A 14543-nucleotide genomic window follows, 5' to 3' on the forward strand; every position below is an offset into this window, starting at 1 on the left:
TGGACTTATTACACTCCCTTGTGGGGTCCCATTTTCCACTTTGTATTCTCTGCTATATTCATTCTCTATTTTTACTAATAATGTTCTACTTGTTAAAAAGTCTTTTATCCATCTGTACATTCTTCCTCTAATCCCAATCTTATTTAGTTTCATCAGCAACCCCTGTTTCCACAACATATCATACGCTTTCTCTATGTCAAAAAATACCGCAATTATACTTTCTTTATTTATTTGTCCCTTTCTAATTTCCTCTTCCAGATGCACTGCTGGGTCATTTGTGCTTTTTGCTTTGCGAAAACCACTTTGGTAGTTTTTTATAATTTCTTTTGACTCTAAATAATATATTAATCTTTCATTAATCATTTTTTCCATCACTTTGCCCAAATTTGAGGTCAATGCTATCGGCCTATAATTTCCTGCCTCTTCCGGATCTTTCCCTGGCTTGCATATTGGAATTATTACAGCTGTTTTCCACTCATCTGGTAATTTTCCTTCTTCATATATCCTATTATATAATTTCAAGACCACTTCTTTGCCGATGCTACCTAAATTTTTGATCATTTGATAACTCACCAGGTCTTTCCCTGGCGTCGTATTTTTAACTTTTTTTAAAAGTCGAACCATTTCATCCAAAGAAAATGTCATATCCATAGTGTTGGTAAAACTATTATCGTTGTCTTCCTTCATTTCCTCAATATTTAAACTAATTGTTTCTTCTCTCTTTTGTTTTTCTACATTTCTCAAATTATCATTACTGTGCACTTTAACAAAGGTTTTTGCTAAAAGTTCTGCTTTTTCTTTATTTCCTACCACACTCCACGTTCCATCACATGATTTTTTTGTTCTTTTCTGACCCCTGACATTCTCTTGATCATTCCCCACACTTGGCTTAAAGGAGTAGTTCTATTTAGTGTTTCACAAAAAGTTCTCCAATGGTGTTTTCTTGTTTTTTTAATAACATACCTTACTCTAGCTTGATGCCTTTTATATTGGATCATGTCCTGGAAATTATGTGTTCTTCTCAATATTCTAAATGCTCTATTCCGTTCTTGTATTGCATCTGTGGACTCTTGTGTCCACCACGGCACTATCTTCCTTCTTCTCCCTATACTATTCCTTGGTATGCTCTGTTCGGCTGCTTCTATTATGCACTTTGTAATATCTGTATTTAATTGTTCAATATCTTGATTTATATCTACTTCCTTTAAAGTTATGTCGGTAATTTCCCTAAATTTCCCCCAGTCACCATGATTATACTTCCATCTTCCTTCTATCCTAGTGCTTTCTGTCCTATGATTTATGTTTATGTGAATGAAGATTGGATAGTGATCACTTCCCATAGTGCTGTATTTATTTACTTCCCACTCCACCTTTCCTGCTAACCCTTGTGACACTAGTGTTAAATCTATTGCTGTTTCTTTACCCGTGACGACATCTAACCTTGTTCCCGACCCATCATTCACACTCACCAGTTCTTTTTCCTCCAAAAGTGCTTCCAATGTATCCCCATTCCAGTCATCCCTTTCACCCCACATTGTGCTATGTGCATTAAAGTCACCACACCAAATAATATTGCCACTCCAGTGCTCGATTTTTGTTTCTAGTTGGTGAATTTCTAATTTCTTGCATGGATTATAGAAGTTTAGTACTTTGTATCTTTCTTTATTATTCCATACTTCTACTCCTACTATCTCTAGTTCTTGTTTTACTTTTAATATTGAATAATGCATATCTTCCTTAATAAATATGGCACATCCTCCTCCTTGCCCATCATTCCTATCTTTACGTATCGTTATATATCCTTTATTATAAAGTTTAATTTTGGCTTCAGCCATGTTTCTTGAATACATATTATATGTGGTTTATTTTTCATATTATTAATATATCCCTTTAATTCCTGCCCGTTTGCTATCAAACTTCTGGCATTCCACTGAACAATTAACATGGCGTTGGATTGTGGTAACATGACTTGGTCTCGTCTACTCTCTGTAGCTCACCTTGCACCTGTTCCCAGGATAGTTCTTTTAAATTTAAAAACTTTGCTGCTGCTTTGACAATTATTTTGATTTTCTCAGTCTTGTTTCTAGCCTACAACTACAACGGGGTTCTATTAACCCTGATACGATGGTATATAAAACAGACAACATGTTTACTAAACTGATCAAGGAGCTCTTTGTATTATTAGGTCCATCAGTGCTAAATATTATAAACTTATCACTCTCCTCGGGCACTGTTCCCCTAGCATTCAAAAAAGCGGTTATTCATCCTCTTCTTAAAAGACCTAACCTCGATCCTGACCTCATGGTAAACTAACGACCGGTGTCTCACCTTCCCTTTATTTCAAAAATCCTTGAACAAATTGTCGCGGAGCAGTTAAATGAACACTTAGCGTCTAACAATCTATGTGAAACCTTTCAATCCGGTTTCAGGGCAAATCACTCCACGGAGACAGCCCTCGCAAAAATGACTAATGATCTATTGCTAACGATGGATTCTGATGCGTCATCTATGTTGCTGCTCCTCGATCTTAGCGCTGCTTTCGATACCGTCGATCATAATATTTTATTAGAACGTATCAAAACACGAATTGGTATGTCAGACTCAGCCCTGTCTTGGTTTAACTCTTATCTTACTGATAGGATGCAGTGTGTCTCCCATAACAATGTGACCTCGGACTACGTTAAGGTAACGTGTGGAGTTCCCCAGGGTTCGGTCCTTGGCCCTGCACTCTTCAGCATCTACATGCTGCCGCTAGGTGACATCATACGCAAATACGGTATTAGTTTTCACTGTTATGCTGATGACACCCAACTCTACATGCCCCTAAAGCTGACCAACACGCCGGATTGTAGTCAGCTGGAGGCGTGTCTTAATGAAATTAAACAATGGATGTCCGCTAACTTTTTGCAACTCAACGCCAAAAAAACGGAAATGCTGATTATCGGTCCTGCTAGACACCGAACTCTATTTAATAATACAACTCTAACATTTGACAACCAAACAATTAAACAAGGCGACACGGTAAAGAATCTGGGTATTATCTTCCACCCAACTCTCTCCTTTGAGGCACACATTAAAAGCGTTACTAAAATGGCCTTCTTTCATCTCCGTAATATCGCTAAAATTCGCTCCATTCTGTCCACTAAAGACGCTGAGCTCATTATCCATGCGTTTGTTACGTCTCGCCTCGACTACTGTAACGTATTATTTTCGGGTCTCCCCATGTCTAGCATTAAAAGATTACAGTTGGTACAAAATGCGGCTGCTAGACTTTTGACAAGAACAAGAAAGTTTGATCACATTACGCCTGTACTGGCTCACCTGCACTGGCTTCCTGTGCACTTAAGATGTGACTTTAAGGTTTTACTACTTACGTATAAAATACTACACGGTCTAGCTCCATCCTATCTTGCCGATTGTATTGTACCATATGTCCCGGCAAGAAATCTGCGTTCAAAGGACTCCGGCTTGTTAGTGATTCCCAAAGCCCAAAAAAAGTCTGCGGGCTATAGAGCGTTTTCCGTTCGGGCTCCAGTACTCCGGAATGCCCTCCCGGTAACAGTTCGAGATGCCACCTCAGTAGAAGCATTTAAGTCTCACCTTAAAACTCATTCGTATACTGTAGCCTTTAAATAGACTCCCTTTTTAGACCAGTTGATCTGCTGTTTCTTTTCTTTTCCTTCTATGTCCCACTCTCCCTTGTGGAGGGGGTCCGGTCCGATCCGGTGGCCATGTACTGCTTGCCTGTGTATCGGCTGGGGACATCTCTGCGCTGCTGATCCGCCTCCGCTTGGGATGGTTTCCTGCTGGCTCCGCTGTGAACGGGACTCTCGCTGCTGTGTTGGATCCGCTTTGGACTGGACTCTCGCGACTGTGTTGGATCCATTGTGGATTGAACTTTCACAGTATCATGTTAGACCCGCTCGACATCCATTGCTTTCCTCCTCTCTAAGGTTCTCATAGTCATCATTGTCACCGATGTCCCACTGGGTGTGAGTTTTCCTTGCCCTTATGTGGGCCTACCGAGGATGTCGTGGTGGTTTGTGCAGCCCTTTGAGACACTAGTGATTTAGGGCTATATAAGTAAACATTGATTGATTGATTGATTGATAGCCTGTTCTGTACAGTTTATTACGTAAGCCAGGAATACAACTAGTTTGTCCATGGAAATTCCTGTATTTGCTGCCTCTTGTTTTTTATTTCTTGAACTATTTTCACTTCTGTCCTGTTCTGCACTTTCTTGATTTCTTATTTTTACTGCCTCTGCGTATGTAATATTTCTTTCAACTCTGATTTGCTGCACTTCTGTTGCCTGTTTTCTTATGATGCAGCCCCCATACGCTGCTGTGTGATTCCCGCCACAATTAAAACACTTGACCTGTTCATTTTCTCCACATTGTCCATATTCATGCTCTCCTCCACACCGTCCACATCTCATCTTAGCATGACAAACACTAGCTATATGCCCATAGCGTTGGCACTTGAAACAACGTACTGGGTGTGGCACGTAAGCTCTAACATAGAAGCTTAGATACCCAATCATGATTCTCTCTGGTAGGACCTCCTCTGCAAATTGCACTAGTACGGATTCGCTCTCAGTCTTTTCACCGTTCCTAAATGCCATCATTCTTTTCATCGTAGTGACAGTTCCTCCTTTTATTTCTCTTTTCAGATCATCTAAATTTTCTCCTCTTGGGATTCCTGTCACGACTCCTCTTGCCCCCTTTCGTTCTCCCACTTCGATTTTTTCCTTTATTATTTTGTTGCACAGTTTTTGCAATCGCATTGCTTTGTTCTTTTGCTCTCCATTTTTGCATTTTATCAACAGCCGTCCGTCCCTGAGCACCTTCGCTATCTCCACCTCTCCAATGTCCTTCTTTAATCCCTTAACCAGTGTCATCAAACTAATGTCATTCATATCTTGGTTTGATTTAAATGTATAAATTATCTTATATTCATCCACCATAACCCTTTTCCTCTTATCAACCTCTTCATCGTCTTCATGCACTCTTTTAGCACTCGACTTTCCTTCACTCCCTCCTCTCCCCTTCTTTCCTCTCTCCCCTCTAGTCCTATCCATTTCCATACTATCCTCATACATCCCGTCACTATCCCCTTCCATCTCGATCCAGTCACAAAACAGCTTATGCTCAACCGCCAAAACAGATTTAGACACTCTCGCCGCCGCCAAATTCACTCCAAATGTTTGGTAGATCCGCGTGTCTCCTTCCGGACAATCTTCCTCCTTCTTCTTCCCTTCGCAATGCTTTCTGGGAAATGCAGTCCAAAACAATGTCCCCGGCTTAACCGACCTTGTGACGTACAATTTAATAGGCGTAATTCCGCTCTAAAGTGAATATATTTAATTAAATTCAATCGATGAACATACTTTAATGCAGGGGTCACCAACTTTTTTGAAACCAAGAGCTACTTCTTGGGCACTGATTAATGCGAAGGGCTACCAGTTTGATACACACTTAAATAAATTGCCAGAAATAGCCAATTTGCTCAATTTACCTTTAACTGCTACCGAAGAATATACAACTCTTCTCAACATAAGAGGAGAAATATAATCTTGGAGAAAAATGTAACTTAAAACATTTGTACACACGTACAACACTTAAGACCTTCAGTACATCTGTATGTGGAATCAAACTGGAATGAATTAAGCAAAGCAATCAAACAATGTACTAATATGATCCACATCAAGAAACTCTTCAAACTTAAAGTGTTGACAAAGTACGAAAAAGAAGAATCATGATAAACATTCTGAATTTATTCACCCATTCATATTCTTTCATTTTCAAAATAATCTTACTTATCTCATCGTATGGAATAAAACTTAAACAATTATTTATTTATTTAATTTTATTTAATTACTTATGGAGTATATTGTGAAGACATTGATAACAGGAAGTGGACAAAAGTTTTAGCAACTGTTATGTAAAAGAAAAGGGGTAGGATTAAATAAACTCTGCTTCTTCTTACTCCTTTTCGAACATGTTGAAAAGAGAAACTGAAAATTGTGATGTATCATGTTATATGCTTGCATGTTCGAAATAAACTCATACTCATACTCACACTCTATGTTATTGTTAATAATTAATGATATTTATCTTTGTGGAAACACTGATCATCTTAATTATTTCTCACAATAAATACATATGGAAACAGATACATATTTTTTTTTTTAAAGGTATTTCTGTCTGTCATTCCGTCGCACATTTTTTTTCCTTCCGCGGAAGGTTTTTTGTAAAGAATAAATAATGAAAAAAACACTTAATTGAACAGTTTAAAAGAGGAGAAAACACACAAAAAAAGGAAATTAAATTTTGAAACATAGTTTATCTTCAATTTCGAATCTTTAAAATTCAAAATTCAACCGAAAAAAAGAAGAAAAAAAACTAGCTAATTCGAATCTTTTTAAAAAAAATTAAAAAAGGATTTATGGAACATCATTGGTAATTTTTCCTGATTAAGATTATTTTCAGAATTTTGATTAAATGTTTTAAATAGGTTAAAATCCAATCTGCACTTTGTTAGAATATATAGCAAATTGGACCAAGCTATATTTCTAACAAAGACAAATCATTATTTCTTCTAGATTTTCCAGAACAAAAATTTTAAAATAAATTAAAAAGACTGTGAAATAAGATTTAAATTTTATTCTACAGATTTTCTAAATTTGCCAGAATTTTTTATTTCATTTTAATCATAATAAGTTTGAAGAAATATTTCACAAATATCTTTCATCGAAGAAACAGAAGCAAAAATGAAGAATTAAATTAAAATGTATTTATTATTCTTTACAATGAAAACAATTTTTTTTTTTACTTGAACATTGATTAAAATTGTCAGGAAAGAAGAGGAAGGAATCTAAAAGGTAAAAAGGTATATGTGTTTAAAAATCCTAAAATCATTTTTAAGGTTGTATTTTTTCTCTAAAATTGTCTTTCTGAAAGTTATAAGATGCAAAGTAAAACAATTAATGAATTTATTTAAACAAGTGAGGACCAAGTCTTTAAAATATTTTCTTGGATTTTCAAATTCTATTTGTGTTTTGTCTCTCTTAGAATTAAAAATGTCGAGCAAAGCAAGACAAGCTTGCTAGTAAATAAATAAATAAATAAAAATAGGGGCAGCGCACTGGTAAGTGCTGATATTTGAGCTATTTTTAGAACAGGCCAGCGGGCGACTCATCTGGTCCTTGGCACCGCGTTGGTGACCCCTGCTTTAATGGGAGAAATTGTGTTTTTTAGCACGATCGCACACATTGGCCTTTTTTTTTAGACCTTTAAAAAAAAAGAAAAAAGTATGAAGTCACAAACTTATTGTTTTCCAGCGACCCCTGGTGGCTCCCTTCCCCTCTGATTGACAGCCAACATGTCGGCGGTGGCGGCTGTGTGCTGGCGGAGGCAGAGGAGCGGTATGCAGCCACGGGAGACAGGGAGTACCCGCGTCCGATCCACGCAGCATCAGCATCATCATCAACCTCAAACGGCTTAGGGACCCCCCCACCCCCCACCCCCCTCTCCCTGCTCCCTCCCCCTCCCTGGCATCACACACACAGCCTCCTCCCGCCTCTATTTTTTTTATTTTTTTTTTTACCAGCTTGAACGGAGAGATGGATGCTGCGGCCGGCCGAGTCGTCCTGGCCGCCATCCTCGCATCGTTGTGACCGGGCACCCCCCTACCACCCCCCCTTTCTCCTCCTCCTTCCGCCATCACCATCATCATCACCACCACCACCACCACCACCACCACCAGCGACACCTTGATGAGGCTGCAGCCACGACGATGGAGCCTCTAACGCGGCGACGTCTCCTCCTCTCATGATGATGGTCTCCAGCCTCCCCGAGTCTCCTCACTGAATCTCTACTTTTCGTTTTTTTGTTTGTTTTTTTTTTTGTGGGGGAGAGAGGATAGGGGTGAAGGGGAGGGAGGGAGGGGGGGGGGAGGGACTGGACAAACTATGAACGAGGAGATGACAAAAAGCGAGGAGCAGCATTTGAGTTTGCAGAAAGCCTTGCAGCAGTGCGAGTTGGTGCAGAACATGATCGACATTAGCATTTCCAGCCTGGAGGGTTTGAGGACCAAATGTGCCACATCCAACGACTTGACGCAAAAAGAGATCCGGACGCTGGAAGTAAGCGACACGCACACGCACGCACGCACGCACGCACACATGCAGGGCTGAGGCGATATGAGGCCAGTCCGTGTTTTCAGGCGTGCAACAGCTCTTCCTGGCTATCATTGCATAACCCAGCAGCCTGCTTAGTGCGGAGTGATAAATCAAAGGGGGTTGGGGGAGGGAGGGGGGCTGCAGTGAGGCAGCGAGAGACGTGCGCATTCTGCAGGTGGTGGAGGAGGAAGAGAGGAAGAGGAGGAGCACGTTCTTCCTCCTTGAAGGGGGCCCGAGGCCTGCAGCTATAGGCAGCCCGTGTTTCCCCTCCGTCATGTCAGCCTGCTGCATCATTCGAGCCGCCCTCTTCCCTCCCTCCCACCCACCACCATTATTATGCAATGACTTCATCTAATAAAACATTCTAATCACTTTGGATCGATAAAAAAAAAAAAACATAGTTAAAGTTTGTAGTGCTTTGACTCTCCTGGCCAGGGGTGTTGCAAACTTTTTTCCAGAAGTGAAGGATGAGGGCCGACCCTAGACATTATTTTATTTGTGGCCCCCTTTTTGTACAATAATATTACTTATTCATTATTATTATTATTACACTCTTGAATCATTAGACTTAGACTTCCTTTTATCCATCCATCTTCTTCCACGGGGGCAGCAGCCTAAGCAGGGACGCCCAGACTTCCCTCTCCCCAGCCACTTGGTCCAAATCCTCCCTGGGATCCCGGGGCATTCCCAGGCCAGTCGGAAGACATAGTCTTCCCAACGTGTCCTGGGTCTTCCCCGTAGCCTCCTACTGGTCGGGAGGCGTTCCGGTGGCATCCTGACCAGATGCCCAAACCACCTCATCGGGCTCTTCTCCATGTGGAGGAGCAGTGGCTTTACTTTGAGCTCCTCCCGAATGACAGGGTCATGACCCGTGGCCCGGATCATCCATCCATCCATCCATTTTCTACTGCTTATTCCCTTTGGGGTCGCGGGGGGCGCTGGTGCCTTTCTCAGCTAAAATCGGGAGGAAGGCGGGGTACACCCTTGACAAGTCGCCACCTCAGGGCCAACACAGATAGACAGACAACATTCACACTCACATTCACACACTAGAGCCAATTTAGTATTGCCAATCAACCTAACCCCAGGTGCGTGTCTTTGGAAGTGGGAGGAAGCCGGAGTACCCGGTGGGAACCCACACATTCACGGGGAGGTCATGCAAACTCCACACAGAAAGATCCCGAGCCTGGGATTGAACCCTAACTACTCAGGACCTTCGTATTGTGAGGCAGATGCACTACCCCTCTTCCACCGTGAAGTCCGGTCCGGATCATGTTTTTGTATTTTATGTTAGTTTTTGACTCCTTTGGTTCCTGTTTGTGATACCTGAGTTTGGTTTGGTTGCCGTGGCTACTTATTGTTTTCACCTGCCTCTGGTGTTCAGGTCACTCACCTGTCTCTAATCAGAGGCATTATTCAAGCCTGTCCTTGCCAGTCAGTCGGCCTGGCGTCACTCTGTCATAACGGGGTCGCATCTTTATGCGGGATCGTTCTCCTAGGAATGCAGAACGGACAAGTCTGGACGACAGCGTGAGGTAGGAGATGATTTATTTTTCAAAAATCATCCAACTATGAAATAAAAGGCAAACAACAAAAGGAAAGCATGCCATTCGCACGAGATGCTAAAAAAACAAAAACAACTTAGTGCAGGAAACGTAGAATCTAACACTTAGCATGGCCTACGGACATGGAACACTCACGAGCTGCGGCATAAACAAACAAAACTTACTTGGACACGGCATGCAGCGAACAATGACGCCAGGCCGACTGACTGGCAAACACAGGCTTACAAAATGCCTCTGATTAGAGACAGGTGAGTGTCCCGAACACCAGAGGCAGGTGAAAACAATAAGTAGCCATGGCAACCAAACCAAACTCAGGTGTCACAAACAGGAACTAAAGGAGTCCAAAACTAACATAAAATAAAAAAACATGATCCAGACCACAGATTATGACAGACAGAGCTTCTCACCCTATCTCTAAGGGAGAGCCCCGCCACCCGGTGGAGGAACCTCATTTGGGCCGCTTGTACCCGTGATCTTGTCCTTTCGGTCATAACCCAAAGCTCATGACCAAAGGTGAGGATGGGAACGTAGATGGACCGGTAAATTGAGAGGTTTGCCTTCCGGCTCAGCTCCTTCTTCACCACAACGGATCGGTCGGTACAGCGTCCGCATTACTAAAGACGCCACACCGATCCGCCTGTCGATCTCACCATCCACTCTTCCCTCACTCGTGAACAAGACTCCGAGGTAGGGCTGGGCGATATATCGATATACGATATATATCGCGGGTTTTTTCTCTATGCGATATAGAAAATGACTATATCGTAATATTCGAGTAGACGTTCTCACGCAGCTGCGGGCATTACACACTCCTCGCTCTTTCCTGTGTCTCCTCACAGACAAGCAGGCGCACATTCATACGTCACTTACTGTCACGTCATACGTACACGCCCTCGCCCAGCGGCGTGGCTAACGTTAGCTGTGATGCTAGCGGGTTGTTGCGAGTGAAAGAAGCTGCGAATCTCGTAACAAATGAAGGAAGAATTAATTCCCAAGAAAAACAGCACGGGGTCCATCGCCTGGCGGTGGTTCGGCTTCAAGCGGGAATATGTCGAATAGACAACTTTAATTTGTCATGTGTGGGGCACGAGGGTTGCTACCAAAAATATCATTACTGCTAATATGTAGCATAATTTGAAAAGTCACCTGCTAATAACTTGAATAAATACAGTTTTGGTAAATTGACTTAGTTGTGATTTCCCTCCCTGCATGAAAGTTTAAAAGTAGAAAAATATTAGTGCTGTATGAACAAGAATGTTTTAATGTACAGTAGACACATAGAATCATCATACTGCTGTGATTATATGCATCAAGTGTTCTAAGGCAAAATATCGTAATATATATCGTATATCGCGATATGGCCTAAAAATATTGCGGTATTAAAAAAAGGCTATATTGCCCAGCCCTACTCTGAGGTACTTGAACTCCTCCACTTGGGGCAGGGTCTCCTCCCCAACCCGTTGATGGCACTCCACCCTTTTCCGGGCGAGAACCATGGACTCGGACTTGGAGGCGCTGATTCCCATCCCAATCGCGTCCAGTGAGAGCTGAAGATCCTGGCCAGATGAAGCCATCAGGACCACATGACTGGACTGGACTCTGACTATTATGTTAGCTCCACTATGGACTGGACTTTCACAATATTATACTAGACCCACTCGACGTCCATTGCATCCAGTCTCCCCTTTTGTGGGCTCTGAACTGAGGATGTCGCTGTGGCTTGTGCAGCCCTTTGAGACACTTGTGATTTAGGGCTATATAAATAAACATTGATTGATTTATTGATTGACATCATCTGCAAAAATCAGAGACCTAATCCTGCGCCTAGAAATTCTGTCCATAAAAGTTTTGAACAGAATGGGTGACAAAGGGCAGCCTTGGCGGAGTCCGACCCTCAATGGAAACGGGTCCGACTTACTCCTTTTATTGTCATTCAAATTTGAAAGGGACGGCGTGGCGACGTTGGGAGAGTGGCCGTGCCAGCAACCTGAGGATTCCTGGTTCAATCCCCAACTTTCTACCTACCTCGTTTCGTTCGTTGTGTCCTTGAGCAAGACACTTCACCCTTGCTCCACATTTATGTGCTATGGAGAGTGAAATAGAAACTTAAACATTACTTTAGGTAAGGGGTCCTGCAACCCAAAACGTTGAAAAAGCCATATTGGACCAAAAATACATAAAAAAAACTAATCCGTCTGGAGCCGCAAAAAATGAAAAGCCGTATGTAAGTCTTATAATGAAGGGAACACATGACCCAAGTGTCTATATTAGCTTTAATAGCCTACTATCAAAATGACTTTGTGTCTCAGGCTGAAGCAAATCTTTGTTGAGTTGAGTTGAGTTGAGTTTGAGTTTATTTGGAACATGCTTGCATACAACATGATACATCACAATTTCCAGTGTCTCTTTTCAACATGTTTGAAAAGGAGTAGGAAGAAGCGGAGCTGATTTAATCCTACCCCTTTTCCTTTACATCGCTGTTGCTAAAACTTTTGTTCACTTCCTGTTCTCAATTTATTCACAATATACTCCATAAGTAATCACGATAGAAATAAATAAATACATAATGATTGGTGAAGTATTTTATACAAACCCCGTTTCTGTTTGAGTTGGGAAATTGTGTTAGAGGTAAATAAAAACAGAATACAATGATTTGAGAATCATTTTCAACCCATATTCAGTTGAATATGCTACAAAGACAAGATATGTGATGTTTAAACTCATAAACTTTATTTTTTTTTGCAAATAATAGTTAATTTAGAATTTCATGGCTGCAATACGTGCCAAAGTAGTTGGGAAAGGGCATGTTCACCACTGTGTTACATCACCTTTTCTTTTAACAACACTCAATAAATGTTTGGGAACTGAGGAAACTAATTGTTGAAGCTTTGAAAGTGGAATTCTTTCCCATTCTTGTTTTATGTAGAGCTTCAGTCGTTAAGCAGTCCGGGGTCTCCTCTGTCGTATTTTACGCTTCCTAATGCGCCACACATTTTCGATGGGAGACAGGTCTACTCTGGACTGCAGGCGGGCCAGGGAAGTACCCACACTTTGTCTTGCTGAAATAAGCAGGACCGTCCATGAAAAAAGACAGCGCTCAGATGGCAGCATATGTTGTTACAAAACCTGTATGTACCTTTCAGCATTAATAGTGCCTTCACAGATGTGTAAGTTACCTATGCCTTGGGCACTAATGCACCTCCATACCATCACATATGCTGGCTTTTGAACTTTGTGTCGATAACAGTCTGGATGGTTCACTTCCCCTTTGGTCCGGATTACACAATGTCAAATATTTCCAAAAACAATTTGATATGTGGACTCGACAGATCACAGAACACTTTTCCACTTTGCATCTTAGATGATCTCGGGCCCAGAGAAGCCGGCGGCGTTTCTGGATGTTGTTGATAAATGGCTTTTGCTTTGTATAGTAGAGCTTTAACTTGCACTTACAGATGTAGCGACGAACTGTATTTAGTGACAGTGGTTTTCTGAAATGTTTCTGAGCCCATGTGGTGATATCCTTTAGAGATTGACGTTGGTTTTTGATACGGTCCCGTCTGAGGGATCGAAGGTCACGGTCATTCAATGTTTGTTTCCAGCCATGCCGCTTAAATGGAGTGATTTCTCCAGATTCTCTGAACCTTCTGATGATATTATGGACCGTAGATGTTGAAATCCCTAAATTTCTTGCAATTACACTATCAGAAACGTTGTTCTTAAACTGTTTGACTATTTGCTCACGCAGTTGTGGACAAAGGGGTGTACCTCGCCCCATCCTTTCTTGTGAAAGACTGATCATTTTTTGGGAAGCTGCTTTTATACCCAATCATGGCACCCACCTGATCCCAATTAGCCTGCACACCTGTGGAATGTTCCAAATAAGTTTTTGATGAGCATTCCTCAACTTTATCAGTATTTATTGCCACCTTTCCCAACTTCTTTGTCACGTTTTGCTGGCATCAAATGCTAAAGTTAATGATTATTTGCGACAATTTTTTTTTTTTATCAGTTTGAACATCAAATATGTTGTCTTTGTAGCATATTCAACTGAATATGGTTTGAAAAGAATTTGCTAATCATTGTATTCCGTTTATATTTACATCTAACACAATTTCCCAACTCATATGGAAACGGGGTTTGTATTTCATACGATGAGATAAGTAAGATTATTTTGAGAATGAATGAATGGATGAAATACTTTCAGAATGTTTATCATGGTTCTTCTTCTTTATACTTTGTAAACACTTTAAGTTTGAAGAGTTTCTTGAAGTGGATCATATTAGTACATTGTTTGATTGCTTTGCTTAATCCATTAATTCCACATACAGATATACTGAAGGTCTTAAGTGTTGTACGTGTGTACAAATGATTTAAATTACATTTTTCTCTAAGATTATATTTCTCCTCTTTTTTGAGAATAATTGTTCTATATTTTTGGGTATTTTGACAAAAATGTTGAAATTTAGTATTTATTCTACACATTTTTTACAACATTTTAAAACAGTAGGAAATCAGAGGCTGCTCAGAAGGTGACATAACTCCTGGAAATTACTTTTTTTTTTAAAGGCAGGCTGTCTTCTTATAGATTTATTGTAATCTTTGGCAAGCTTGGTAATGTTTGCTGTGGTCTGGAACAACATGACACACAAACAACTATCTGAAATGCAGCCAATATTACATAAAGGTAATGTGTGTCATAAGACATGCAAATATAAATCATATACAAAGAGGATACAAGTAAAGGATATTAAATGAGCTTAAATATACCTATAAATGAGTCATAATGATGCAAT

At 40.9% G+C, this 14543-nt stretch overlaps 1 protein-coding gene across 3 annotated transcripts in view; it reads left to right on the top strand.

The window, feature by feature from the left end:
* The first annotated feature begins 7957 nt into the window (after window positions 1–7957).
* The window catches only part of ksr2 (kinase suppressor of ras 2), a 262478-nt gene continuing 255892 nt past the window's right edge, over window positions 7958–14543 (top strand). For all 3 annotated transcript variants that reach the window (XM_061903162.1, XM_061903171.1, XM_061903178.1), the window contains exon 1: window positions 7958–8146. In XM_061903162.1, the coding sequence (XP_061759146.1) occupies window positions 7973–8146 (174 nt within the window). In that variant the 5' untranslated portion in view covers window positions 7958–7972. The remainder of the gene's footprint in view (window positions 8147–14543) is intronic.

This window comes from Nerophis ophidion, linkage group LG01 (assembly GCF_033978795.1).
Source record: "Nerophis ophidion isolate RoL-2023_Sa linkage group LG01, RoL_Noph_v1.0, whole genome shotgun sequence".
Classification (NCBI taxonomy): Eukaryota; Metazoa; Chordata; class Actinopteri; order Syngnathiformes; family Syngnathidae; genus Nerophis; species Nerophis ophidion.